At 41.4% G+C, this 27,914-nt stretch overlaps 1 protein-coding gene across 1 annotated transcript in view; it reads right to left on the reverse strand.

Annotated features, from left to right (window-relative positions):
• LOC128585503 (palladin-like) overlaps positions 1-27,914 on the reverse strand; it is a 96,298-nt gene that overhangs the window by 9,622 nt on the left and 58,762 nt on the right. Inside the window, exons 4-9 of the mRNA XM_053590591.1 lie at positions 21,507-21,682; positions 18,553-18,619; positions 17,798-17,912; positions 15,328-15,402; positions 13,214-13,355; positions 12,404-12,427 (exon numbers count right to left, since the gene is read on the reverse strand). Coding sequence (XP_053446566.1) covers positions 12,404-12,427; positions 13,214-13,355; positions 15,328-15,402; positions 17,798-17,912; positions 18,553-18,619; positions 21,507-21,682 — 599 coding nt within the window. The remainder of the gene's footprint in view (positions 1-12,403; positions 12,428-13,213; positions 13,356-15,327; positions 15,403-17,797; positions 17,913-18,552; positions 18,620-21,506; positions 21,683-27,914) is intronic.

Genomic DNA, 27,914 nt, shown 5'->3' on the forward strand with positions numbered 1-27,914 from the left:
CCCTGGAGGTAGATCAACAGCCGTTTTTCTTTAACGGCAGAACGCTCGCTTCTGGATATTCTGAGGCCACACCCCCTGTCTCCCTGGGCAACCAGAGGAGGCCACCTGTGTCACGACTCACAAACCCAGAAGCCTCCAGGGCGGGGCCGACCCAGAGAGGTGTTCAGACGCAATTCTCCAGCAGCAAAGACGTTTGAACTCAAAACAGCCCGTCTCCTGTAGGCGACGACAGGAACAGAGACAGAACCTCACAAAGTTGTCTGTTCTGTTCTGTTCTGTTAGCAGCATCCATCAGGGACGGGGCTAAGCCTGAGTGAACACCTCCTTCCCATCACCTGCATCAAACACTCAAAGATGTCAGGCCCCATCTCCTCCTGCTAGATAGCGGCAGTCTGCGGGGGCCTGGCAGACTTCCTCGCGATTCAGGCAGGTGCAAACCCCTGGAGTGTCTGTTCACTGCAGGCAACTGGGTTAGCCATCTGCAGAGATACCAGTGACTGGGTCCGACGGAGGGGCAAAGTGGGGAAGGAGACGTCAACCTTCCCAGACTGCTCTGTTTGCGGGGTGGCTCCTCCTGACTCCACGCTGCACTGGAGTGAGCTGTCTCAGAGGAGTCACCAGGCCCCTGTGATCCAGTTCCCAGAGACCTCTTGAACCCTTCCACCTGAGACAAGTGCCGATTGAGACAGTTGATTCGGACCTTTTGAACTGGGCTAATAGACTGAGGACTTTTCAGGTGGTGCCCTGGGTGTGCGATTGTAGGAAGGTTTGATTCTCCTTTTCCAACTGGGGCCAGAGGTGGGCAGGCGGGGTGACTTAATTGCTGATTTTTCCACACAGCTGAGACTTCAAGCCAGAGTAGAAGTTGCAATAGGATAGAATAGAAACCAGCTGAAAACAAGACAGAACCACTTTGCTCCACCACACCAGACAGGGCCCCAGTTTCTCAGGCCACAACACTGTACGGGCCCTCGATAAAACCCCAGGGGAAAAACCAAAGGGAGTAAACCATGGGGCGGAATCAGCGGAAAAACTCTGGTAACATGAATAACCAGAATAGATCAACCCCCCCAAGAAAAGATACGGCAGATGTGATTGAAGATCCCATTCATAAACAACTGGCTGAGATGTCAGAAGTCGAATTCAGAATTTGGTTTGCAGACAAGATTAATAAAATGGAATTAGGAATTCGTGGAGAAATTCAAAAACTGTCTCAAGAATTTAACGAATTTAAAGACAAAACCACCAAAGACTTAGACACACTGAAACAAGAACTTACAGCCCTCAAAGATATGAAAAATACAGTAGAATCCCTCAGTAACAGAATGGAGCAAGCAGAAGAAAGGATTTCTGACATTGAAGATAAAGTCTTCGAACGCTCCCAATCTCTCAAAGAGGAAGAGAAATGGAGAGCAAAAACGGATCACTCACTCAGAGAGCTCTCAGATAATTTGAAAAAACATAACATAAGGGTTATAGGAATTTCGGAGGCTGATGACGTGGCAGCCAAGGGCACAGAGGCCCTTCTACATGAAATTATGAAAGAAAATTTTCGAGACATGCCTAGAGAATCTGAAATTCAGATAGCAGACAGCTTCAGAACCCCAGCACGATTCAACCCCAAAAAGCCATCTCCCAGACATATCATAATTAGCTTCACTAAAGTTAACATGAAAGAGAAGATTCTCAAAGCAGCCCGGCGAAAGAAAACTATAACGTACAAAGGTAAGAATATTAGAATAACTGCAGATCTCTCTGCTGAAACTTTTCAAGCAAGAAGAGGCTGGTCATCAACTTTTAATCTCCTAAAGCAAAAAAACTTTCAACCCAGGATCTTGTATCCAGCTAAACTGAGTTTCATCTATGATGGAGAAATTAAATACTTCAATGACATTCATATGTTGAAAAAATTTGCCATAAGTAAACCAGCTCTTCAGGATGTTCTCAGACCTATCCTCCACAATGACCAACCCAATCCTATACCACAAAAGTAAACTCACTCAGAAACTTCGGATCAAACTCCAACTTCCACACTGGCGAAAGGATTAAAAATGTCCACTGGACCTTTGAAAAACTCGATACCCAAAATTCCACCAGACTTATCCTTACTCTCCATCAATGTGAATGGCTTAAACTGTCCTCTAAAGAGGCATAGGTTAGCTGACTGGATACAAAAACTTAAGCCAGATATTTGTTGCATACAAGAGTCACATCTCAACTTAAAAGACAAATACAGACTCAGGGTGAAAGGATGGTCATCCATATTTCAGGCAAATGGTAATCAGAAAAAAGCAGGTGTTGCAATTTTATTTGCAGATACAGTAGGCTTTAAACCATCAAAAGTAAGGAAGGACAAGAATGGTCACTTCATATTTGTTAAGGGTAATACTCAATATGACGAGATCTCAATTATTAATATCTATGCACCCAACCAGAATGCACCTCAATTTATAAGAGAAACTCTAACAGACATGAGTAACTTGATTTCCTCCAGCTCCATAATTGTTGGAGATTTCAACACTCCCTTGGCAGTGTTGGATCGATCCTCCAGAAAGAAGCTGAGCAAAGAAATCTTAGATTTAAACCTAACCATCCAATATTTAGATTTAGCAGACATCTACAGAACATTTCATCCCAACAAAACTGAATACACATACTTCTCATCAGCCCACGGAACTTACTCCAAAATTGATCACATTTTAGGTCACAAGTCTAACCTCAGTAAATTTAAAGGAATAGAAATTATTCCGTGCATCTTCTCGGACCATCATGGAATAAAACTTGAATTGAGTAACAACAGGAATCTGCATACCCATACAAAAACATGGAAGTTAAATAACCTTATGCTGAATGATAGCTGGGTCAGAGATGAGATTAAGAAAGAAATCACCAATTTTTTGGAACAAAATGACAATGAAGACACAAGCTATCAGAACCTCTGGGACACTGCAAAGGCAGTTCTAAGAGGGAAATTTATAGCACTGCAAGCCTTCCTCAAGAGAACGGAAAGAGAGGAAGTTAACAACTTAATGGGACATCTCACGCAACTGGAAAAGGAAGAACATTCCAACCCCAAACCCAGTAGAAGAAAAGAAATAACCAAAATTAGAGCAGAATTAAATGAAATTGAAAACAAAAGAATAATACAACAGATCAATAAATCAAAAAGCTGGTTTTTTGAAAAGGTCAATAAAATAGATAAACCTCTGGCCAACCTAATCAGGAAAAAAAGAGTAAAATCTCTAATATCATCAATCAGAAACAACAAAGACAAAATAACCACAGACTCATCAGAAATCCAAAAAATCCTTAATGAATATTACAAGAAACTTTATTCTCAGAAATATGAAAATCTGAAGGAAATAGACCGATACTTGGAAGCACGCCACCTTCCAAGACTTAACCAGAATCAAGTGGAAATGTTGAACAGACCCATATCAAGTTCAGAAATAGCATCAACTATACAAAACCTCCCTAAAAAGAAAAGCCCGGGACCAGATGGTTTCACGTCAGAATTCTACCAAACCTTTAAAGAGGAATTAGTACCTATATTACTCAACCTGTTCCAAAATGTAGAAAAAGAAGGAAGACTACCCAACACGTTCTATGAAGCAAATATCACCCTGATCCCCAAACCAGGAAAAGACCCAACAAGAAAAGAAAATTATAGACCAATATCACTAATGAATATAGATGCAAAAATATTCAACAAGATCCTAACAAACAGAATCCAGCAACACATCAAACAAATTATACATCATGACCAAGTTGGTTTTATCCCAGGGTGTCAAGGCTGGTTCAATATACGTAAATCTATAAATGTAATTCAGCACATAAACAAATTAAAAAACAAAGACCATATGATTCTCTCAATTGATGCAGAAAAAGCTTTTGATAATATCCAGCATCCCTTCATGATCAGAACACTCAAGAAAATTGGTCTAGAAGGGACTTTTCTTAAACTGATAGAGGCTATCTACAGCAAACCCACAGCCAATATCATATTGAATGGAGTTAAATTGGAATCATTTCCACTCAGATCAGGAACCAGACAAGGCTGCCCATTGTCTCCATTGCTTTTCAACATTGTAATGGAAGTTTTAGCCACCGCAATTAGGGAAGAAAAGGCGATCAAGGGTATCCATATAGGGTCAGAAGAGATCAAACTCTCGCTCTTCGCAGATGATATGATTGTGTATCTGGAAAACACTAGGGACTCTACTACAAAACTCCTAGAAGTGATCAAGGAATACAGCAGCGTCTCAGGTTACAAAATCAACATTCATAAATCAGTAGCCTTTATATACACCAACAACAGTCAAATTGAAAAAGCAGTTAAGGACTCTATCCCATTCACAGTAGTGCCAAAGAAGATGAAATATTTGGGAATTTACCTAACAAAAGACGTGAAAGATCTCTATAAAGAGAACTATGAAACTCTAAGAAAAGAAATAGCTGAAAATGTTAACAAATGGAAAAACATACCATGCTCATGGCTAGGAAGAATCAACATTATCAAAATGTCCATACTACCCAAAGCAATATATACTTTCAACGCACTCCCTATTAAAGCTCCACTGTCATATTTTAAAGATCTTGAAAAAACATTACTTCGTTTTATATGGAATCAGAAAAAACCTCGAATAGCCAAGACATTACTCAGAAATAAAAACAAAACAGGAGGAATCACACTACCAGACCTCAGACTTTACTACAAATCGATAGTGATCAAAACAGCATGGTATTGGCACAAAAACAGAGAAGTAGATATCTGGAATAGAATAGAGAACCAAGAGATGAATCCAGCTACTTACCGCTATTTGATTTTTGACAAGCCAATTAAAAACATTCAGTGGGGAAAAGATTCCCTATTTAACAAATGGTGCTGGGTGAACTGGCTGGCAACCTGCAGAAGACTGAAATTAGACCCACACCTTTCACCATTAACCAAGATAGACTCTCATTGGATTAAAGATTTAAACTTAAGACATGAAACTATAAAAATACTAGAGGAGAATGCAGGGAAAACCCTTGAAGAAATTGGTCTGGGTGAGTATTTCATGAGGAGAACTCCCCGGGCAATTGAAGCAGCTTCAAAAATACACTACTGAGACTTGATCAAACTAAAAAGCTTCTGCACAGCTAAGAACACAGTAAGCAGAGCAAGCAGACAGCCCTCAGAATGGGAGAAGATATTTGCAGGGTATAACTCTGACAAAGGTTTAATAACCAGAATCCACAGAGAACTCAAACGCATCAGCAAGAAAAAAACAAGGGATCCCATCGCAGGCTGGGCAAGGGATTTGAAGAGAAACTTCTCTGAAGAAGACAGGCGCACGGCCTTCAGACATATGAAAAAATGCTCATCATCTTTAATCATCAGAGAAATGCAAATCAAAACTACTTTGAGATATCATCTAACTCCAATGAGACTAGCCTATATCACAAAATCTCAAGACCAGAGATGTTGGCGTGGATGCGGAGAAAAGGGAACACTTCTGCACTGCTGGTGGGAATGCAAATTAATACATTCCTTTTGGAGGGATATATGGAGAACACTCAGAGATCTAAAAATAGATCTGCCATTCAATCCTGTAATTCCTCTGCTGGGCATATACCCAGAAGACCAAAAATCACAACATAACAAAGATATTTGTACCAGAATGTTTATTGCAGCCCAATTCATAATTGCTAAGTCATGGAAAAAGCCGAAGTGCCCATCGATCCACGAATGGATTAATAAATTGTGGTATATGTATACCATGGAATACTATGCAGCCTTAAAGAAAGATGGAGACTTTACCTCTTTCATGTTTACATGGATGGAGCTGGAACATATTCTTCTTAGTAAAGTATCCCAAGAATGGAAGAAAAAATATCCAATGTACACAGCCCTACTATGAAACTAATTTGGGACTCTCACATGAAAGCTATAACCCAGCTACAACTTAACAATAGGGGGAAGTGGGAAAGGGGGGGGTGGGTAGAGGGAGGGGAATCGGTGGGATCACACCTGTGGTGCATATTACAGGGGTATTTGCGAAACTTGGTAAATGTAGAATATAAATGTTTTGGCACAGTAACTGAGATAACGCCGGAAAGGCTATGTTAACCACTGGGATAAAAATGTGTCAAATGGTTTATGAAGTGAGTGTATGATGCCCCATAATCATATCATTGTATACACTTATGATTTAATAAAAAAATTAAAAAAAAAAAAAAAAAAAAAAAAAAAATTTATCTCTTGCCTCAGATGAATTGTGGGTATGTCTTGGTTTTCTCCTTTCCACTTAACAATGGCTAAAAATCAGTGATCAGATGTCCCGACCCGCGGGACAGCAACGGGGGGCCGCAGGAACCACCTAAAGGAGAAAAACAAACAAGGGGCGCGAGAAAGGGAGACAAGACAGTGTTCTGATCAAGTCTCCAACTTTATTGAAAAAACTTGTGCCTTATAAGCATTACGGGGAAGGTGGGTGGGTCTTGTTGGGAGGTTCAGAGGAGTCGTTAACTGGGGATTGGCTAGAGTAAGTAAGATGGGGCATAAGGTGATTGGTTGGCTAGTTGCCAGGTAAAGTTACCGGGAAAAGGTAAAACTGTTTTTTTACTTAAAAAGGAAGTAAGGCCAAGCTGTACCTTATATGGCTTCCGACATCTCCTCCCTTTTTGTTTTAAGGAGGTGGGCATTAACCGAGAGAGGGAGTAGTGACCTGGCTCCTCTCGTGGATTTCCCAGATCCACATTTGTTATTTGCGGTATCTTTTGGAGAGGAGAGGTAAGCGAAATTTTTGATACCAACCTCTATGCAAGCCAGGTTTGCTCTCAGAGAAAAATCAGAGGGGGTCTGATCCTTCATTTGACTTCTCCTTGGGATCGGGAGGTCGAAGGATTGTGGGACCTTCTCTTGCAATGCCTTGCTGTGCACTCAACTCGGTGCCCATACCCTTTTTTCCTTTTATTAGGAATGGGTAAGTGTACCTCTGATCTATACACTGCCCTCATTATGAGGGGAAGCCATAAAAGTCGGTTTCTTGGTCAGACAGAGCCAGGCGATGGTAGTGAATTTGAATTGGTTTTGCTAGGGCAGAGTCTATTTGTTGTTTAATGAAAGTGGTGACCTTTTTGAATAGCCAGGGGCCAAAGGAAAGTACTAATAGAAAACCTAATAGGGGGCCTAGGAGTGGGAGGAGATAAGGAAGAAGTCCATTGAGTCCTGACCAAAGGGGGTTATCACGAAGTTCCTTTCTTCTTTCTTCGAGCTGGTCTTGCAGGTTTTTTATCTTGTCTCGAACAATGCCTGACTTGTTGGCGTAGAAGCAGCATTTTTCCTGTAAAGCCAAACAGATACCTCCCTGCTCTGCCGTGAGGAGATCTAAGCCTCTACGGTTTTGTAGGACTACTTCTGCTAGGGAGTCTATTTGATCTTGAAGATCGTGAATTGTTTCAGAAAGAGCTGAGACATCCTCTATTAGTTGATGAGACAGTTTGTGGTAGGAATGTATAAATATTCCTGTTCCGGTAACTCCCGTGGCTACTGCTGTAGTGATGCCTAGTCCTGCTATTAGTGGGATAAGTTGAATAGCTCTTTTAGAGCGTGGATGTCCAGCTATATAATCAAGACTGGGGAGAGGAACAGGTTGATCTCCTAGTATAATAGAGATATCAAGGAGTAGTTGGGTGGTTACGCAATAGCCTGTCCAGTTACCTGGTAGGGCCGTGTAGGCCAAATTTCCTCCGCATACAAAAACATGTCCGGGAGGGGGGCACCGGTGTGAGGTGATGTTAGAAATGGAGCAGTAGTTTGTGAAGGTGATGCTTCCTAAGTCTACATCATAATTATTGTTCTGGGGAGGTTTGTATATACAAGGGGTTTGTGTAAATTCTATAGGTTGGACTCTAAAAGGTAGACTGTCGCTACAGTTTAGATGTGAGTTGTTTAGATGTGAAGTGGAGGTGTTTGTTAGTAGGGCTAGGGGCATAGGTGTGCCAAGAGTTAGACATAGCCAGCAGTTTTCCGCGAGGGTTGGGTTGGAATTATTTAAAGCTTTGAAAGTGGCTTCTAAAATATCAGAGGTTTGGACGTCGAGATCTATGTCTCGAGATTTAGGTAAAGCTAAGGGTGGTATTGTAGGGGAGTATATTTTTCTTTAATTATTTTTTCAATTTGTTTTTGGACCGCATCTTCTCTTACCCTATCTGATGGCCCACCGCCATCAGATGTGTGAATTGGTGGTTTTAGTGGCCAGCAAACATTTTTGCCAATAGTGCCTAAGCAGGAGGCTTGGGCATATTTGGAGTGTCCCAGGTTATGAGTAGAATCAAGCTCACCTCCAAAGGAGCCAGAATAAGTTCTTTGTAAAATGGCTGTTAGATATGTGTTGCCGTTTGTGTGGGTGCACTGTTGGACACTATTGTAGCACATAGAATGCATTTGATTGGTTATTTCGCACTCCGTTGGACAAAGTCCTGGTTCGTTTTGAACTGGGAGTATTATTTTGGGTGCATTAACACACTGCCAGGTTTGATTATGTCTTCCTCCTATCTGTGATGTGAAAGTTAAATAGGCGGTTTTGCCGCTGCAATCAACTTGGCTAGTATGTGAGGTGGGTATTATTGTAGTTGTTCCTCCCTTGCAGTCACAAGGTGCCCCATATAATTTTTGGAGTTTTAAGAGCGTTGTCGGGGCTGTTCGGGAGTTTAGGGGAAACTGGGGGGTTGTCAGGAATTTCTACCGTGACAGAGGGGCAGGTGGAAGGAGGGCGAGAAGCCTCTTTAAGGACTTCTCCTACTTTGATGACATCTCGAATGTCAGGATCTAGTGAATGAACTTTTAACATGTCGTGAATTAAATTCCAGTAGGAAAAGGCTGTAACTGGGACTTTGTCAGGACCAAAGGCGTGGTAAAAGTCCTGCAAGGCATCTCCTACTCGTTCCCAGCGTTTTTGGCTGATTGTTCCCTCTAAAGGGAACCAGGGGCAGGTTTCATGAATAAAATTAAAAAATTCTTTAAGGTCCTTTCTTTTAACCCTTACTCCTCGCACTCTGAGTGATCCTTTGAGTCCGTCAAGGAACATTTCATGTGTACTAAGCGAATTCCCCATTATGTTGGCTGGATGGCTCTCTCAGGATCTCGGTTCACGCAAGTCTCCAGTCGACTCGGAACTTAAGTTTCTCTGTGACCACTCTCCCTGTGCCTTATGATCTCTGCTCGCGTGTCATAGGTCGGCAGGTATAATCCGCCTGCTCGGACCCTCTCAGGCAGGACAGCTGCCTACCGCCCTCAGGCTTAGCCTTTGGGAGGCAGCGTCCCTGGGAGTGCCCTTGAGGTGGACGACCGTGTAAGACGTAGCAAGCTCAGAGTTTGTTAGAGAGTGTTAGGCAGAAAAACTAGTCCAAGTGTTTTGGAGTTCTCACTGCCGAAACGGGTACCTCTCGTCCTTCCCCGCTTTGGCCCTGTGAGCTTGGTAAGTGAATTAGATCCGGGAGAGCCAATAATAACAGCCAAGACAAAGGGGTGAAATGTTTGAAATCTTGTAAGTTATCGTTTGCCTACCTTCTCTTCTGATCCGTCTCACGGCGGGTGAACTGAGGCGATCTGAATGGGGAGTGCACGCGGGTCCTCGCTGCAGCTCCGAAGGGTGCCCGGCAGGGGCTTCCGTAGGCAAGCGTTCTCCTCCAGGGGGTCCCGATCACCCCTCGTTGGGCGCCAGGATGTCCCGACCCGCGGGACAGCAACCGGGGGCCGCAGGAACCACCTAAAGGAGAAAAACAAACAAGGGGTGCGAGAAAGGGAGACAAGACAGTTTTCTGATCAAGTCTCGAACTTTATTGAAAAAACTTGTGCCTTATAAGCATTACGGGGAAGGTGGGTGGGTCTTGTTGGGAGGTTCAGAGGAGTCGTTAACTGGGGATTGGCTAGAGTAAGTAAGATGGGGCATAAGGTGATTGGTTGGCTAGTTGCCAGGTAAAGTTACCGGGAAAAGGTAAAACTGTTTTTTTACTTAAAAAGGAAGTAAGGCCAAGCTGTACCTTATATGGCTTCCGACAATCAGAGAAGACAATTCCCACACACATGGTCTACAGAGGTACCAAAAACATGTATACACATTTTAAGGAAAAAACTGTATTAAATTTGTAATACTCAAGTAATGTTTGACTTCTGCAATTAAAAGAGGTGCTCAATGTGACTTGTGTTCATCTTTTGTTATCAGTATATATAATTATAATCTTCATGCTATTTTTCTTTTTTTTTTGGTTTTTAGCCGGGGCTGGGTTTGAACCTGCCACCTCCAGCATATGGGACCGGAGCCCTACTCCTTGAGCCACAGGCGCTGCCCTATTTTTTCTTTCTTAAAATGTGTATATTTTTTGCACCCTATGTATAATTGACAAAGTCAGTGGTCCATTAGATATAATAGTCAATTGAGTCATTTAAGGAAAGTAAACAATCATATTTGTTTTTTGGTTTTTCTCTTACGAGTTTAACTTTAATGTAAGGGAAACCCTTGTCAACTAGTAGAATCATACCTCTCTTTGTCAGGCATGCTGAAACTTGTTTAAATACAAATAAACGCTAACATTTGCTTGTTCTGAGGTTCTTACTCGCAGCAACACACATAAGCAGTCACTTGAGTGGTCACTCACGCGTTTCAGGTTTAAAAAACACAATCTCAGGCACCACCTGTGGCTCAGTGGGGAGGGTGCTGGCCACATACACCAGGGTTGGTGGGTTTGAATCCAGCTGGGCCAGCTAAACAATGACAAATGCAACAAATGTGTTGTGGTGGGTGCCTGTAGTCCCACCTACTTGGGAGGCTAAGGCAAGAGAATTGCTTAAGCCCAAGAGTTTGAGGTTGCTGTGAGCTGTGATGCCACAGCACTCTACCCAGGGCAACATATTAAGACTTCGTTTCAAAAACAACAACAAAAAATAACACATGATCACAGATTTTGTTTAACACTACACGCCAACAGCAGGTTTTCTGTTTCTTTTGTTGTTGTTGTTGCATTTTGGCCGGGGCCAAGTTTGAACCCACCACCCTTAGTATATGGGACCGCGCCCTACTCACTGAGCCACAAGGGCTGCCCCAACGGCAGGTTTTCTGAAGCAGAGCATTCTGAGAAAGGAACAGCTCTCACAGTGTCATGGTAAATGTAATCATGGCAAAGTTATTAGAGACCAGGGAAAATCTGTTGTGTTAATTTTTTAAGAGCTCCTGACTACGTATGTTTTTTCCTTACATAAGATTAGTTTGAAATATTTCTCTACCAAGAAAAAACTGTTTTCAGCAAATGCTTTTATTGTGGTTGGAATGCAGGAGTCTATTTTCTTAAATACTTTCAGATCTAACTAAAGGTGAAAATAAAAATAAGAAAACTCAAGTGAACATAGAAAAGAGGCATATTTACACATGTCAAGGACCTGGGGTTTCAGAGGAAGGCCTTCCACATCTCTGCTTTTCTTCATAGTTTTGCCACATTAAAAGTAAGTTCTAGAGGTCAGGTGATTCCATGAAGCCACTTAGGACTAATTTTATTAAATGATTTATGACCAAAACTATGTTCTAGAAGCAAAATGGCAAACTGTTAAGTGAAAGAAGGGAAGGGTCAGAGCAAGTCATGGCTCCTGCAGCACATCTGGCAAGTTCTGGACACTAGTGCAGACGAGTGCTATGTGTTCCTACCCTTTGCTAAGAAATAAGTGAGACTTCGCTGATGGGGAAAATACAAAAGAAAATATTCGCAGGGAGGACACACTATGAAATACCTAGATAAAAATTTTGTTTCCTTTACCAACACCCTTTCGGTCTGTGAGGAGTCATAAATATACAAGAAGTCTGAGGCGGGGTCAGCTGGGCCCTGATGAGGTCAAATGACTTGGCAGGAGAGAGAGCCCAGGGCAAGATGACTTTCCTCTGCTTGTAGAACAGTAAAAGTTTATGGCTTAGGGCACAGAAATGAGAAATGCCTGGGGGTCAGTTTTGCTTATGTCCTCAGGATGCTCTGGTCCGCTGCTGGGAAGCCCAGTTTGTGAGGGGGTTTGGGTCAGCAGGAGTCTGCGGCAGATTGTTCTTTTCTACAGAGGAAAAAGGATTTTGGGAGGATGTTTTCTCATCGTTACTTCCGTTTGCTTTCTGAGTATAAATGACTGTATTTTACAAAGCCTGAAGTCACTGAACTTGACCCTCTTGTCTGGGTGGAAGTTAATGTTTTACTAATAAAGAAGTTGATGTAAAATGCAGTGTGCTGACCAGCGATAAAGACGACATTGTCTTTAAGGGGATTTCACATTTCCAGGCAACTGCAAAAACATAGGTCTGCTTATGGCTTTAAAGCAGAAACAAAGAACTATTGAAACCCTAAAGATCGGTTTACCTCCCTCCACCCAAAAAAAGATTCTTACCGGGTTCAGCTGTAGATCTAGGCTCTGTATGCCACATGGGGAAAAAAAAATCAGAACAGAGTATTAGAATGGAGCTCCATTAAATAATAAACTTATCAATCCGTTTCTATAACACTGTCTAGGACGCATCTGCAGAAACATTAGCCAAACTCAAAAGTACCAAAGAGATAAAGTGACAGAAGGTCAAATCTCGTTTCTATAAACACAGAAACTTGAGTGCCAGTTAACACCTTACACTAGGAAGTTTTTTAAACTGTAGTTCATAGATGATCTATGGTAGGTTTGTGAACCTCCTAAAATTATTTACCCAACTTTGAGTCCTAATGTATACATGTATTTTTTGAAGAAAGGAAATATAACTTTCATCAGTGTTTCAAAGGTGCCACTGCTTTAATTTACCGGATCTTACACACTGAAACATCTTGTCTTTCCACTTTTTAAAAATATAGGTCAAGGCTGGGCAAGGTGGCTCAGGCCTGTGATCCCAGCACTCACAGGAGGCTGAGGCGGGTAGACTACTTGAGCTCAGGAGTTCGAGGTCAGCCTGAGCAATAGTAAGACCCTGTCTCTACTAAAAATTGAAAAACCGAGGCAAGAGGATCACTTGAGCCCAAGAGCTTCAGGTTGCTATGAGCTATGATGCCACAGCACTCTACCCAGGGTGACATAGGGAGACTCTGTCTCAAAAAAAAAAAAAAGGAAAATATAGTTCAGTTCACCAGAATGATTCTACCCTCTCAGTTTTTCTGAAGCTACAGAAAGTGAAGTAATAAAGTGGTCAGATTTAGGGAAATGGGCATCTCTCCTTACTTTTCTGTAGAATTCTAAAATCTGGAGAGTCTTGGATTTCACTCCCTTGCCGGAACCACTGCACCTGCAGAGGGGGCGCTCCACGGGCTCGGCACTCCAGGACCACCACCTGACTCTCCACCACGGCCGTGTTTTGAAATTCCTGAATTCAAAGCAGATGTACCCATCAGACTCTGGTCTGATTTTTAGCAATTTCACGGTGCAGAATAAAAAATTCCAACTACAGACAAAAAAATCCAAAATCCAAAATGCATCACAAAATAATGGCCACTGACCTAGGTAAAGATGAACAGCTTTGTACCCACTGACCAGTGCTCTTCATAACCTCCCTGTCACAAGTTAAATAAGGTTCTGCAGAATTCTCTGGCCTGTCTGCAAATTTCATTGATTCTAATTTATAGAATTTAACAGTCACTACTGTTAACTTTCTCCCTCTGCATTTAGAGTAACTGAGCTGGTGGAATGCACACTTTTCAACACAATCACACTCCAAATGAATGTGAATTCTTATAAAAAGCAGTTTAAAAGCATATCCACTTGTCTTCACATGCTCTAACCTTTACACATACTTCCCACCACCTCTGCCCACCTCATTTCCTATGTCAGGCTTGCTAAGAAAAATGGGTTTTAGTACTGTCTCATCTCGAGAGTCCACCTTTCTCCCTCAATGGGCTTCACTCCCTCCTCGCTTGCTGTGCTTTTGCTGCCTCTCACCCCATTCCACCTCCAGACCTAAACATTCTTACAATCCAAAAGATTAGAAATTAATTTGGCTTTACAGATGCAAAGAGGTATAGCTTTTCACGCTTGTTATTAAATATCAGGATGTCAATAGTTCCTTCATATTTCTTCTCTCTCTCTTCCTCCCTCAGGATAAACTAACAAGGGGCTTGTTTAAACTTTTTGAGTCGAGTATTAGATATGATGTAAAGCATGAAGGCCTCTTAAAATTCAGACATAATAAAGTACTTTACCTATACACAGACCCAAAGGCAAGCAAATTTTCATTAGGGAGTGTGTGTAGGTTTTTGTTTGATTTGGTTTGGTGTGAACTATCTGAGGGGATGATAAATGACGTCCTGGGAAAAAACAACAGCGGCAGTGAGTGGCGGTCAGTGTGCTGGAGCCCTTTGGGGCTTCCAGAAGTCTAGGAACTGATTCTTCCACACAACCTTTGGAATCAGGTTGCTAAACCCATGTTGGGATTTTAGCTAGATTTGCATGAAGTATAGATTAATTAGGAGTCAGGACTTCACAGTTTTCCAGTCCACAAGCATGGCACCATCATTCCTTTTATTTCAACCTTTTAAAATGTCTGTTGAGAGGGGTGGCACCTGTGGCTCAGTGTGGACAGCGGCCCCGGCAAATTGCAGCAAAAAATAGCCAGGCGGGCGGTGCCTATGGCTCAAAGGAGTAGGGCGCTGGCCCCATATACCAAAGGTGGCGGGTTCAAACCCAGCCCTGGCCAAAAACTGCAAAAAAAAAAAAATAGCCGGGCTTTGTGGCAGGCGCTTATGGTCCCAGTTACTCAGGAGGCTGAGGCAAGAAAATTGCTTAAGCCCAGGAGTTGGAGGTTGCTGTGAGCTGTGACACTACCGCACTCTAACGAGAGTGTCAAAATGAGACTCTGTCTCTTAAAAAAAAAAAAGTCTATCAAGAAAGCTTTACAATCCCCTCTCAAAAAAGGGTGGGGGGGGAATGAAATGCTATCATAGAGCGACACGGATGTCATCCAGCCTAGAGATGCAAATCACTGACATAGAACAAAATGAAAATTAGTCCATTTTTTTGATTTCCTTCAAAACCTCCTGGATCTCCCAAGCAATTTCCCACACAATTATTATGCCTTACATTTTTCTACCCATCTTGGCTTTTCCATTCAATTTTAAGCTCTTACAGGTCCCTGACCACACCCGTATCTTTCAGACTTGTCACAAGATCATTGTCACACAGCAGTTGTTCGACAAATATCTATGTAGCCCCAAAGGTAACCAGGATAATCAGCCTACTAAATCTATTCACTGTGATTTGTAATGACTGCTACACAAAGTCACATGTGAAAGGAATTCAAAGACCAAGGCAAACCCAGAGAATGAGTCTTCCAGATGTCAGACCTTGACAAACACAGGAGGAAAGTAGCCAGCAGTGGTTCCATCAGATCGGCAGAGATATGAAGTTGGGCTTTGAACCTGAAAAGGCAGAGACACATGATTCAAATTCTAGACACACAAATTGCTGAAAAGATAGGATAAGGCACACTCATTGTGGGGGGTGCTCCACAGGAGTGAAAGCATCACCACACATCACTCTGCAGACGTCGTTCAGCTTCCTTTGTTCACATCTGTTACTCTTCTGCGTCCAAAAGGATATTCGAGGTAAAAGTTCCCCAGGTCCCTGGGGATCCACAGGCTTTTAAATGACATTACCAAATGGATTTCTGTGTGTGGGACTAACACAAGGATCTTTTTAAACATTTTCACAGACCTTACATTTTATTTTTAAATATAGCCTGCAATCATTAAATAAAAAGCATCAGCTATTGGCAGTGGAAGGTTAAAGTAGGATATCAAGCATCTACCTGTCTTATTTTTAACTTGCACTCTTTTCCAGTATAGGGTTTATGGGAAACAAGGAAAAAAGGAATATGTATTACTTTTTTCTTGATGTGCAAAAAAAAAAAAAAATACAAAAGTGCTAAAACACTTATTGAATGGTGAATTTCTTCACATCTCTATAGAGACGTGAGTAGTGAATGGAAAATATTTCTGTGTACAATCACTTATTTTCAAATAATCTGTATTTGTTCAGATTAGCTTCTTAACCCTAGTTGATGGTGACCTGGTATTACATACCTAAATATGCCACAGGAAGTCATGAAGAATGTTGCAAAAGTTGTAGACAAGATAGGATGGTAATGGACCTTATTCATTACTCCTGGAAGAACTTTTTCTGGCTTGTGATTCAGGGGGCTGGGTTTCATGTTTCACTTTTTATGTCCAAAGAAAGTATGAACACTTTTATAGTATTTACTCTGTGCCACATACATATGAAGATTAATGCACTGAATCTTCTTTTTTTTTTTTTTTGGCTGGGGCTGGGTTTGAACCCACCACCTCCGGCATATGGGACCGGCACCATACTCCTTGAGCCACAGGCGCCGCCCTGAATCTTCTTAATAATACTGGGAGATGGGTGGCACCACCATCTTCATTCTGCAGGTGAATAAACTAGGCACAGACAGGTCATGTCATTTGCTTAAGGGCCCTTGGTTAGGAAAAGGTGGTGCTGGGATTCAGATCCAGGCAGTGTGGCTCCAAAGCCTAACCTTGGTGTGACAGTGCCCAGAGCCATTGAGGGATGGAGTTTCTCTTAGCACTTCACTCTCCCAGCAATAAGCGTGGGATATGTTACATTATTCAGTGTTCCTGCAGAGGTTAAGCCATTTAAAAATGTGCTCTTCATGCTATTATGATATGCACATACTCAGATACACACACAGCTTTCTGTTCTTAAGCTTCTGTGTTACACCTGAACACATTCCATCATATTCAGTGTTTCAGAAATATTTCTGTAAAATTCACTCTGGTGTAAGGGTTTAACACTGATGATTAATATGCCATCTCTGAGTAACTTATACTGGTTGAAGGAGGTTTATTAACACAAATGCCTTTTCTCTGCTGCTTGCATTTTCTCCCCATCACAGAGTGTATGTCACACACTTCAGGTACAAACCCCTCACAGTGCTCCTTAGACCATAAAGGTGGCACTGTGATGGCCACAGGACAGAGTGAGGGATGAATTCACATCTCAGAGTGTGGGGAAAACCCTTCTCTGAGCGTGATCTTTAACATTAACTGCCATGTGAGTTGTATTTAACTTACAATAATTTTAAGTCCAGGGGCCTCATGAAGTATATATAACTCACACGTCTCTTGACCTATCTTGACCTTATCAAACACCATGACCCCAAAGAAAAAATATTTTTTCTAGTGTCAGTGTGTTAAAGATAGTCATTATGTCATCATGATTTACAGACATAAATGTAACATTTTTTTTACTTTTTTTGGAAAAATTCATGTTGCCTGTGTTTGCAAAGTAAGCTCACCAGAATGACTTTCCAGTGGTTTATATTATTATTCTTTATTGGCTAAAGCAGTCTTGTAATGAAATAAAAGCAGAACCAAAATATGGTGAGGTCAAGGGATCTGAGCTGTTTTTTCTCATCTGTTTAGATTTTAGAAATGGGAAATCTTTTTGTTGGCATTTGGTCTTTTCTTTGTCTTTTAATTTGTTTTAAATGAGCTAACAATTTTGGCTAAATGAGTAGGGTACATACGTGAGGGAACAATGTTATAGCCTAAACAGATAACATTTCATCAGATTATTAGCTGGGAGAGAAGCCCAGTGGAAATGCAGATGCCGCCTGACTGACAGGGTGGCTTTGGTTAAAGACTATATTCGGTGAATGAGAAGGAAGAGCTTTATTTGCCACTTTGTCTCCTCTCAGTACTGTTTCTATTTAGAAAATATTTCAAGGGAGTGCACTAGTCAGAATCACTGAGCTCTGGCTCAAGCCGCACCTACCTGCTGAATAGGGGCAGACAAGGGCTGGATTACAGCAGTGGTCACTCCTGTCTTTGGAGATGATGTCGTTTTGGAAACAGAAGTCAAGGAAACAGAAGTCGTTTTCTTTTGAGCTCTGCAAAATAGGGAGGCAAGTCAGAATTTTTAACAGGAATTATTCTTTGAAACATTTCCACAGAAAAGCTGGGTTGGATTTTTCTTTTTTTTGCATACTTAATCTTCAGAAATGAGAACCCATAACCCATTGCTGGAATCCCTGTGGTCAGTGCATGCACAGAATGTGTCTAGTAGACAGTTAGTTAGCAAGAGAAGCATGTGAATAAAAGAAAATAGCTCAATGTAACTCAGGTATCAAAGATTCTAGAGCATCAAATTTAAAATGCTTAGAGAAAATATCTGAAAAAGAGTCCAGTCTTTAGTAAGTAAGCAGATACTTGAAACGTTTAGGGTTAGGGTCCCCAATATTTTCCAATTTTTATAAATTGGTTCTTACATTTTAGTAATGACATAACTGATTATCTGTCAATGTGATAGCTCTTTTCATACATTTATAATCAGACAGTTGTCTTTGAAATTAGCATTGTATATGGTTAAATTTTGGCATATCTTTGATGAAATATAGACTTCAAATCTCAAACTTATAAAACTGTGTTTGAGCTTCATTTTACCATTTCCTTCAAAGCATTGCACACACAGCTTTATACCCCAATTACTCTGTTTGTTTATAAATAATTGATGGAATTGTAGGCACTTACTGTGGCATAACTCCAGGTTTTAATTTGAAAGCTGAACTTTCACTGTCAGAATCTGTTGAACTTGCACCTGGGGAAGTATTAAAGATAATGATAATGATAAAGGTAAGGTAGCATTTATAAGGTAGTATTTATAAGAATTTTAAAGAGTTATATTCCTCATTTTAAAAAACATACAAAGTCTTATTTTAGACTTAATTACACAGTGAAACAGAGAGTGATTCAGGTTCCGACCATTTTCAATTGAACTCTTTCTTCAGAAAATCATTAAAAAAAAAATTATGAGGCTCGGCGCCTGTGGCTCAAGTGGCTAAGGGGCTCAGCGCCTGTGGCTCAAGCAGCTAAGGCACCAGCTACATACACCTGAGCTGGCGGGTTCGAATCCAGCCTGGGCCTGCCAAACAACAATGACGGCTGCAACCAAAAAAATAGCCGGACGCTGTGATGGGCGCCTGTAGTCCCAGCTACTTGGGAGGCGGAGGTAGGAGAATCACTTGAGCCCAGGAGTTGGAGGTTGCTGTGAGCTATGATGCCACAGCACTCTACCCAGGGTGACAGCTTGAGGCTCTGTCTCAAAAAACAAACAAACAAACAAAAATTATAATAAATAGCTTTCTTGAAAGAACAGGCTTTTTTTTTTTGGAGACAGAGTCTCGCTCTGTCACCCTGGGTAGAGTGCAGTGGTGTCACACCTTACAGCTCAAACTCCTGGGCTCAAGTGATCCTCCAGCCTCAGCCTCCTAAGTAGCAGAGACTATAGGCACCCAGCTAATTCTTCTATTTTTAGTAGAGACAAGGTCTTGGTTTTGAGCTCAAGTGATCCTCCCACCTCCGCCTCCAGTCTTTTCCTGATAGCTTCTCTTTTAGATCATCCAGTCATCATTCTGTGCTCTTTTTTCTCTGAACTCCCACTATTCTTCTTTATACCATGCATGTTACCTGTAATATCTGCCAGAAAAGTATTAATTCCCTGAGAATGAAGGTGGGTTTAAGAAGGAACCAGCAACTTTTGAGTACCTATTGTTTGTCTGTTAGGTGCGTTACATCATTTAATTATTATAATAATGAAGCTCAGTAGAAGTGAGTTCCAAATTACAGATAAGAACGCTGAGAAATGCAGAGGCTGGGTAATTTGCATGAAGTCACCTAACTAGAGATGGTGGTAACCGGGAATGCACACTGTTGGAACGTGCAGCCAGTGACCTTCCTTGTGCGCATGACTGTCCCACCAAGCTGTGCTCCTGGGTGCTTATGCTCTGCTCACAACAGGCCCCTCATTGCTATGGAATGTGTGACTGGAGCTGGGGACAGCAAAACTCGGGTGGGAACCTGGAACTGGAGGGCTCCTGCATAGCACTTGGCTGTCTGAGGCCTCAAGAGTGGAAGGGGTTAGTGGTGTACCCAAAGAGAGATTAGGAGAAGTTCAGGCCAAGTTGAGTGAAAGGGGCCTGAGACCTATCTGGGCAAAGTTGGCATCTGCACCCAGGGTGGTTTGGGACTGGTTTTCACACTGGGCACAAGGAAGGAAGGGTTGCAGGGTGCTGGAAGATTCTGACAAGCTGAGGTCTTTCCGGGGGAGCTCTTGGGGCTGGCCCAGGTAGGCCTTTGTGTTCTGGGAGGGAAGAAAGGGGAAGGGCTTCGGTCCCTAACAGAGTGGGGCTGGGGTTACTGGGGGACCAGGGAGAAAACAGGGCAAAATGACAATCCAAAACAGGTGATAAACAGGTGACAGGTAACAGGCAAGAAAGGTTTTAACTATGAAGAGGAGGCAGGGAGAGCTCAGCAGGGGAAATGCCAAGCCAGTAAAGACCAGAAGGTCATGGGTGACCAGAGAAACCATTTCACTGGAATCACAAAAGTGTCTCTGGGAGGGGGAGGGGTGGCAAAACTCACGTGGGAGATACCATACTCTCAAAGTGGCCAAAAACTGGGGAGAAAAATAGCTGTTTTTCACCTGCTTCCAAACATTGAAATTATCCAAAGCGGAAAAAAAAAAAAGAAAAAAAGAAAATCCTCTGATCATCTCTATCTAGAAAGCCAGTCTTTCTAGTCTTTACTTTTTCCCCAGCTAATGTTCAGAGAAAGGTGAAGGACCAAGGAGGCTGATGTCTACTGAGTAAGAACACATTCGCTAGTTTTTGCACACCTATCAAGCCTGCTGGAATCTCAATGCCACTGTATGTAGGTGTCAGGTCAGAGGGCCCTCCCTGTGCCAGCTAGCTCCCTGCCCCCCAGGGTGGGGCTTCCCTCTCCCAATCCGGTCTCCTGTTAGCATCTGCTCACATCTGCTGGTCAATAAAAAAATACTCCTGTCTCAGGTTAACATTTTTCTCTGTATTTATCAACCACCACTTTCAGATTTTGATATAGGCTCCAATATGAAAGATGTTAAAAACCTCTTTAGGGAAGGTTTTGTTGAGATTTTATTTTCTAAACTTCGTACCCTTTGCTAGACTTCAATGACTATATGCTGATATAGTAATAGTAACATGCTTTAGGAACCAATTCAACGTGGATACAATTAGTCTCATTTAGTGCTGGAATGAGTAAAATATAACAATTTACTTATTTTGAGCCCAAGAATTTATCTGAGAGATTGTCTCATATCATGTAATTGTTCTTGTGGAAAAAACACACTGAAATCTTTCATTTTATAAAAAAATTATTTATATTTTACATTGGCCAATGAGCCAGTTTCCCAAAGTACTTTATGGTAGGCTTAGAAGATTTAACCTTAATGACTAAAATGTTTTAAATTAAAAGGAAATAATGTTGACATGAGAGATCGTTGATGTGCCCCTAAGTGTCAGAACTGTTTTATTTAGTTATAAAGTTTTCTGGGAGAAATGAGGTTTTAATTGTGCCATTATACCATTTGCATCAGAAAAGCTCATTCACAAGATGCCCATGACACTTGGCTGTCAGACCCCTCATGCTTCTCACTGTATGCCTTGTACCTTCGATGAACACCTCGGCAGACGTTGAGTCTGAACCACTGGGGTTCGTAGCCAGGCAGGTGTAGTGACCTGTGTCGTCCTCGAAGGCCTCAGCTATGACCAGTGTGTGGAGATCGCCTCCCACACAGATCTGGATGTCTGGAGAGCTAAGCAGCTCCTTCCCATCACAGAACCACCTGCAGCAAAGGGCAGAGAGAAGGAGATGGTGACAGTGACTCTCCAAAGCAGAGTGGAGTCTGGATGCTAAGATACTTGGTTTGACTAAAAAGAAAACGATCTGGATCTGTGATACTGAGAGAGACTCTTCAGTTTAGACCATGAAATTAATGACAAGACAATTCCCACAGGCTTTCTTTGTAAACCACCACATACATTTTATTAACTTTGGTGTAAGAGACATTGTCAAACTCAGAAAGACCATTTCAGTCACCAAATAAAAGGAACAGAAATTCGAAGCATCTTATAAAATGTTTTATAATAAATGCCTCCTACATTTATTATAATTTAATCTATTATCCTTTATCTTAAGAAAAACATAAAAGTAATATAACCACTTCCATCCAGGTTAATACGAAGGATGTAAAGTCTCCATTTTTTTAAATAGCTGAATAGTATTCTATGGTATACATATACCACAGTTTGTTAATCCATTCCTGGGTTGGTGGGCATTTAGGCTGTTTCCACATTTTGGCGATTGTAAATTGAGCTGCAATAAACAGTCTAGTACAAGTGTCCTTATGATAAAAGGATTAAGACATTATTCTTAGTAAAGCATCACAAGAATGGAGAAGCATGAATCCTATGTACTCAATTTTGATATGAGGACAATTAATGACAATTAAGGTTATGCGGGGGGAGGGAAAGCAGAAAGAGGGACGGAGGGAGTGGGTTGGGGCCTTGGTGTGTGTCACACTTTATGGGGGCAAGACATGATTGCAAGAGGGACTTTGCCTAGCAATTGCAATCAATGTAACCTGGCTTATTGTACCCTCAATGAATCCCCAACAATAAAAAAAATAAAAAAGTAATATAACCATTGTGCTCAAAACATCAATAGGTTCAGGGAAAGCTACCATCATGTTAAGTAGTCATAGGCAGCAATATTTCTGTTGACTTTTCTGGTCAGCTGAGCAGTAGCAGATTTAATGCCTTCCACATTTTTTTTGGTGTTTATAAAACTTTCTAGCAGACTGCCTTGTTCCCCAAGATGTGGAGAGAGGTAGCAGTTGTGCTGTGTTTCCTTCTTGCTGGGCAGCCCTTTCCCTTCCCAAACAAGCAGGTTCTGGCCTGGGGGTGCTGCAGGTTGAGCCCCGGGCCCTCACTCTGTCTCCTCAGCACCTTGCTTAGATTCAAACAGCTGCATGTACACGTGGTTGCCATTATGTTTTACCAAGAAAGCAAACAAAAAACGCAACTGAAGCTACACTAAAAAAGCCCCAAATGTGATTTGTTTTTAAAGAAATATGTAGAAATGTGCCATGTGTAACTAATGGCCTAAAAGGGGGGCTTAACTGTGACTTTAGAAATGTCATTTAGCTTCCAGGTTAGAGGTTCCTCATCTGTTTGAGACCTTCTTGACTTAAAGTTTCATGATTTTAAGGGTTTTAGTTAAATGTAAGAGCATATATTTGATAACTGTGTTAAAAATATTTCAGGAAATGATGTAGAAAATTATTTAATGGAAGAGTATGTAATTAACAAATTAGCTTTGAAATATAGTAGGATGTCACCACATTTCTAAGACTGTACACTCAAATTGGGTTTTTAAATATATCAATTTATCAAGATTAAGCATCTTGTCTTTATCACAACTGTGGCACTTAACTTCCCAAGTTATACTAAAAGTAGCTCTTTATGCGCCTCTCTACCCTTTTAGAGCAGTGGTTCTCAACCTTCCTAATGCTGCAACCCTTTAGTTCAGTTCCTCATGTTGTGGTGACTCCGACCATAAAATTATTTTCGTTGCTACTTCATAACTGTAATTTTGCTATGGTTATGAATCGTAATGTAAATATATGATATGCAGGATGTCTTAGGTGACCCCTGTGAAAGAGTCGTTCGACCCCCAAAGGGGTCTCGACCCACAGGTTGAGAACCACTGTTTTAGAATATACGTTTTTGCAGGGTAGAGACCTTGTCTTATTAACTTACTGGTTAGATTCCAGCACAGTTTGGCACATGGAATGAGTTTATATTGTGCCTTTTAATTTTTGGTGTGTCTGAGGCCTTGTAGACCTTAGGGAGACTGCCCCTTGCTAGAGATAAAGGACTCTTTTGCTAGCAGGCCTTTCATATCACCACCTGCTCCACTGGGCTTTCAGTTCCTGTCCTAATTATCCCAGGGCCAGACACCAGACAACTAAAGACAGCCCCTATGCTTAAGAACGCTCTGAAATTATTCAAACAACTCACCCCAAATCGGATAGCCTGCCTCACACCTGTCCGTTCCCATAGATCATAATAAAGGCTTTGGTACATGTGCTCTGCTCCCCCTGCAGCCTGGCCCAGTGGTGTGGTCTGCCCCCTCTTCCTGGAAACTATGAGTGACCAACTCTCTTTTCAATGACAGTCATTGCCTTATCTGTTGGCCTCACCAATACCTTTTTAAAATCACTTATGAATGATGAAAAGAACACATTTTCTAACACAGAAGATGGTCATTGAATCTATCAGAGAAGAATACACTTACAAAGAGGACTGAGCAGAAAAAGAGTTTAAATCATACCTGTCAGTTTCTGCTTTAAAATGTATTTGGAGAGAGGCTTATTAACTATCCCTGACTCAGACTGGTGTGCATTTAAACAGCACAAAGTCAAAATAACCGCTTTAGTGTACACATCAGAAAGAGGAAAGCAGGCTTGCCCACTCTTATGTAGCAGATCAAAGACAAATCACCTTCTTAAACTAAACTAAGAGATCTTAGAATGCTGACGTTTGGAAATCTCACACCGTCTGAGATAGGAGTGCTACTGACACATTTGCTTAAATTTCCTTAAAGTCATAATTCTACCAGCTTCCTGGCAAAGGACTCAGAACATTTAGTAATCCTTACAACATCAGGTTTTTGATTAATTTTGACCTGAAATTTTTCCCACGTTAAATTTTTCTCTATGGCGCAACTTAGGCAAGGTGATACTGGTGTGATGAGCTGAAAGCTCACAAGATAGGAGGAAGTATAAGTCTCAGAGAGACACAGGTCATGTCATAACACTGTCCACCTCCCCACCCCCCACCCCAGGCAGATACCACCTCTGGATCCAAATGCTCTTGCCAGTGAAATGTAGAGACTCAGAATCCTCAGTATCACTGTTTGGACTACAAAGCAACTCAAGGTGAAGTTTACAGTGAAATGCATTTGTCACCCTCGGAGTGGTCTCTTTCTAGATGGCACAGTCTCCCCTTCCTTCAGTTCCCCAAAACCCTATTTCTCCAGGAGCAGAGAGGGGTTTAGTTGAGAGGGGAGCATGAGAGCACATAATGTGGCCAGGAGAGAGTCTACTCAAGTAGAGTTCGACTTGAGGACACCTGGACCTTTATTTATCCCAGTGCTGATGCCTGGAAGTCATCCATCTAGTGAAGAGGACACTGGCAGCATATAGGACAATTAAAATCTTGTCACCCACATTTCCATTTTAAGCCTCTGACAACTTCAACTCCAACCACATTTTGAATTTTTCAGCATAAAATCATTAAGACATTTAATTGTTACACAGCTATGATTTAATAATAAAAAATAATTTAAAAAAGACATTTAATTGCTATCTCATAGTTAAGATGAAAAGATGATACAACTTTTGGGAACAATGGTAGTTCTTAAGGACTTGCATAAATTCAAATTAAGAGAGAATTAATATTTATGAAATGTCTATTATGGGCAAATATGAGCTTATTTTATCTTCATAACAACCTTACAAAGTTGTCATTAAATTTTTATCATTTATTTATTTATTTTTGAGACAGGGTTTCACTTTGTCACCCTGGGTAAAGTGCCATGCATCACACACAGCTCACAGAGACCTCCAACTCTTGGGCTCAAGGATCCTCCTGCCTCAGCCTCCTGAGTAGCTGGGACTACAGGGGCCCACCACAATGCCCAGCTTTTTCTTTTTTTTAAGAGATGGGGTCTTGCTCTTGCTTAGGCTGGTCTTGAACTCCTGAGCTTAGGTGATTCACCTGCCTCAGCCTCCCACAGTGTTAGGATTATGGGCGTGAGCCACCAAGCCCAGCTGTCATTAAACTTTTAGAGACAGGAAACTTTCATTTACCTATAGCAGCGAAAAAGAACACAGACAACTAAACCCAGAGAGCATCTTGACTTTGACTTCCCTCATTACTTCATCTTCCATCAAGCTTTTTCCCGTGGACATAAACATGTTTTAACAAAGTTTACCAACTCCTTCTATCTAATTTGGGGTATAGCTGCTAAACAGCTACGTAATTGCCACATGACAGGAAGCCGAGGGAAGCTGGAGAGGAAAACCCCAAGGTGAGTGGTGGGGCAGGTGCCCTGCAGAAGAAGTGAGAGTTGCTAATATAGGAATAAACCAGTTGGGACTGGTTGTCACATTTTAAGGCCCTAAATAGGGTATGAAAATAACCTCACAATAACTGGAGCTAAAATGAAAAGGGCTAAGAGACGTAGTGATACTCGTTAATTCAGTCACTTGCTCACCAGTCATTTACTTGTTCATTCATCATGACACTTACTGTTCTTCACCAACAACCCAGGAGCTGACTGGGCACAGATGTCAGCTAAACCAGGGTTCTTATTTCATGAAGCTAGTAGCAGAGGCTGACAGAGAGGAACATGCAATTGTAGAGTAAGGAAATACACTGTATATACTTTATCTAATGGGCTTAGATTCTTTCCATAGCATGGAAAAGTGTAGCACTTCAAAAATCTTTCACACTTAGCTATAGCCTCACACTTACAGATTAAGTTTGCTTTGGATAAAATGCTTAAATTGCAATCAATTTACTGGAGAAGAGATAATGTTCACAAATCTTGGATTTCCCCCTTTTATCCACAAAGGATTCTAGCATGGGGAGCTGAAGCATTCAAAGCTCTACGAGATGACATATTTCTTTATACTAATCTGTGCTGGAATCTTCAAATCAAGGTTGTTGAAATATATACATGTGTGTATGTATATATGTGTGTGTGTACATATATATATTTTTTACTTTTTGTTGCATAAGGGTTCTTCCCCTCCCCCCCTCAGGATTTTCTTAACAGTCCAGCCTACAAATGAGAAATAAAATGGTGCCAAAATTCAAGGATCATATTATGGCACCAGCAGGATGCAGCTGGACTGGAAATTCAAGAAGGTGTTTTACATTTTAAAAGTGCAATATGTAATTGTTCACTTTCTACATTTCAAGATGAGGTTAGATGTGGCTGCTGGCTTGGGCTCAGTCCAGGTGATGGGGGAGGGGCTGTATCTGTCCACATCCTGTTTGATGAGGGACCCAGGGCTGGGGTCTGCAGCTGCTTGTGAGCAAATGTTTGTCCTTCAAAACTATCCATTGCTTCCCTTCTTGGGTGGTGTAAGAACATTTAAAAATTCACCTCCCTGCCCTGGCCTCATCCCACCCCTGCCCAGTGGCCCTGGCAGCCGGCGGTGGGGCTCTGACTGCATTGAGAGCCGGGAGACACATCTGAGAACACTCAGAACACTCCGATTCTTCAGGATAAGGCCATGATTCTTGATTTTCATGAGAATAAATTCAACTGATTAATGAAAAGAACAAAAAAATTTACCGCAAAGCATAATATATACTTTCTAATACAGAATACTAATAGTTTATGTTAAAAAAATCACATTTGGCACAGCTTGGCTTACAAATTGACTACAGTATCTATTCTAAAACTACCAACTTAGCAGGAAATATAGATTTTATGAGTGACAGTTTCTTTTGGCTGTTTTTGTTTTATTGAACCACAACTATGTTTGATGGAAATTCTCTGTGCACTATATTTTAAACATATGTCTTTTAAATTGAAACATATTTGACTTATATCACTTATAAAGCATCATCAATGAATTGTGGCTAATGTTTTCCAACTTTGCTCAGCAAAATGGTAAATGTTAGAAGCCAATTAACAGAAAGAGTGAGGTGTTTGATAAATGGAAACCCTTAAAAATAGCTGAGTTTTTAACTTCTCTAGTTCAGGAAACAATAGTTATGCTAAAAAATGTCTCTCCATTTTTTCCTCACAACTTCACTCATTTGTACTTCCTGGAAAATTTCATCTTCAAAAGGATGTCAGGATGGTGGCAGATGGCAAATTAAGCCCCCATATATGGCCCCCTTCTCCCAAAGTGCAACAACCACATGGCTTCATGAAGTCCAGGCCTGAAGAAAAGGACAGCAACAGTTCTATAACGCTATTATAATGAAAATAAA

The sequence above is a fragment of the Nycticebus coucang genome, chromosome 5 (assembly GCF_027406575.1).
Source record: "Nycticebus coucang isolate mNycCou1 chromosome 5, mNycCou1.pri, whole genome shotgun sequence".
NCBI lineage: Eukaryota > Metazoa > Chordata > Mammalia > Primates > Lorisidae > Nycticebus > Nycticebus coucang.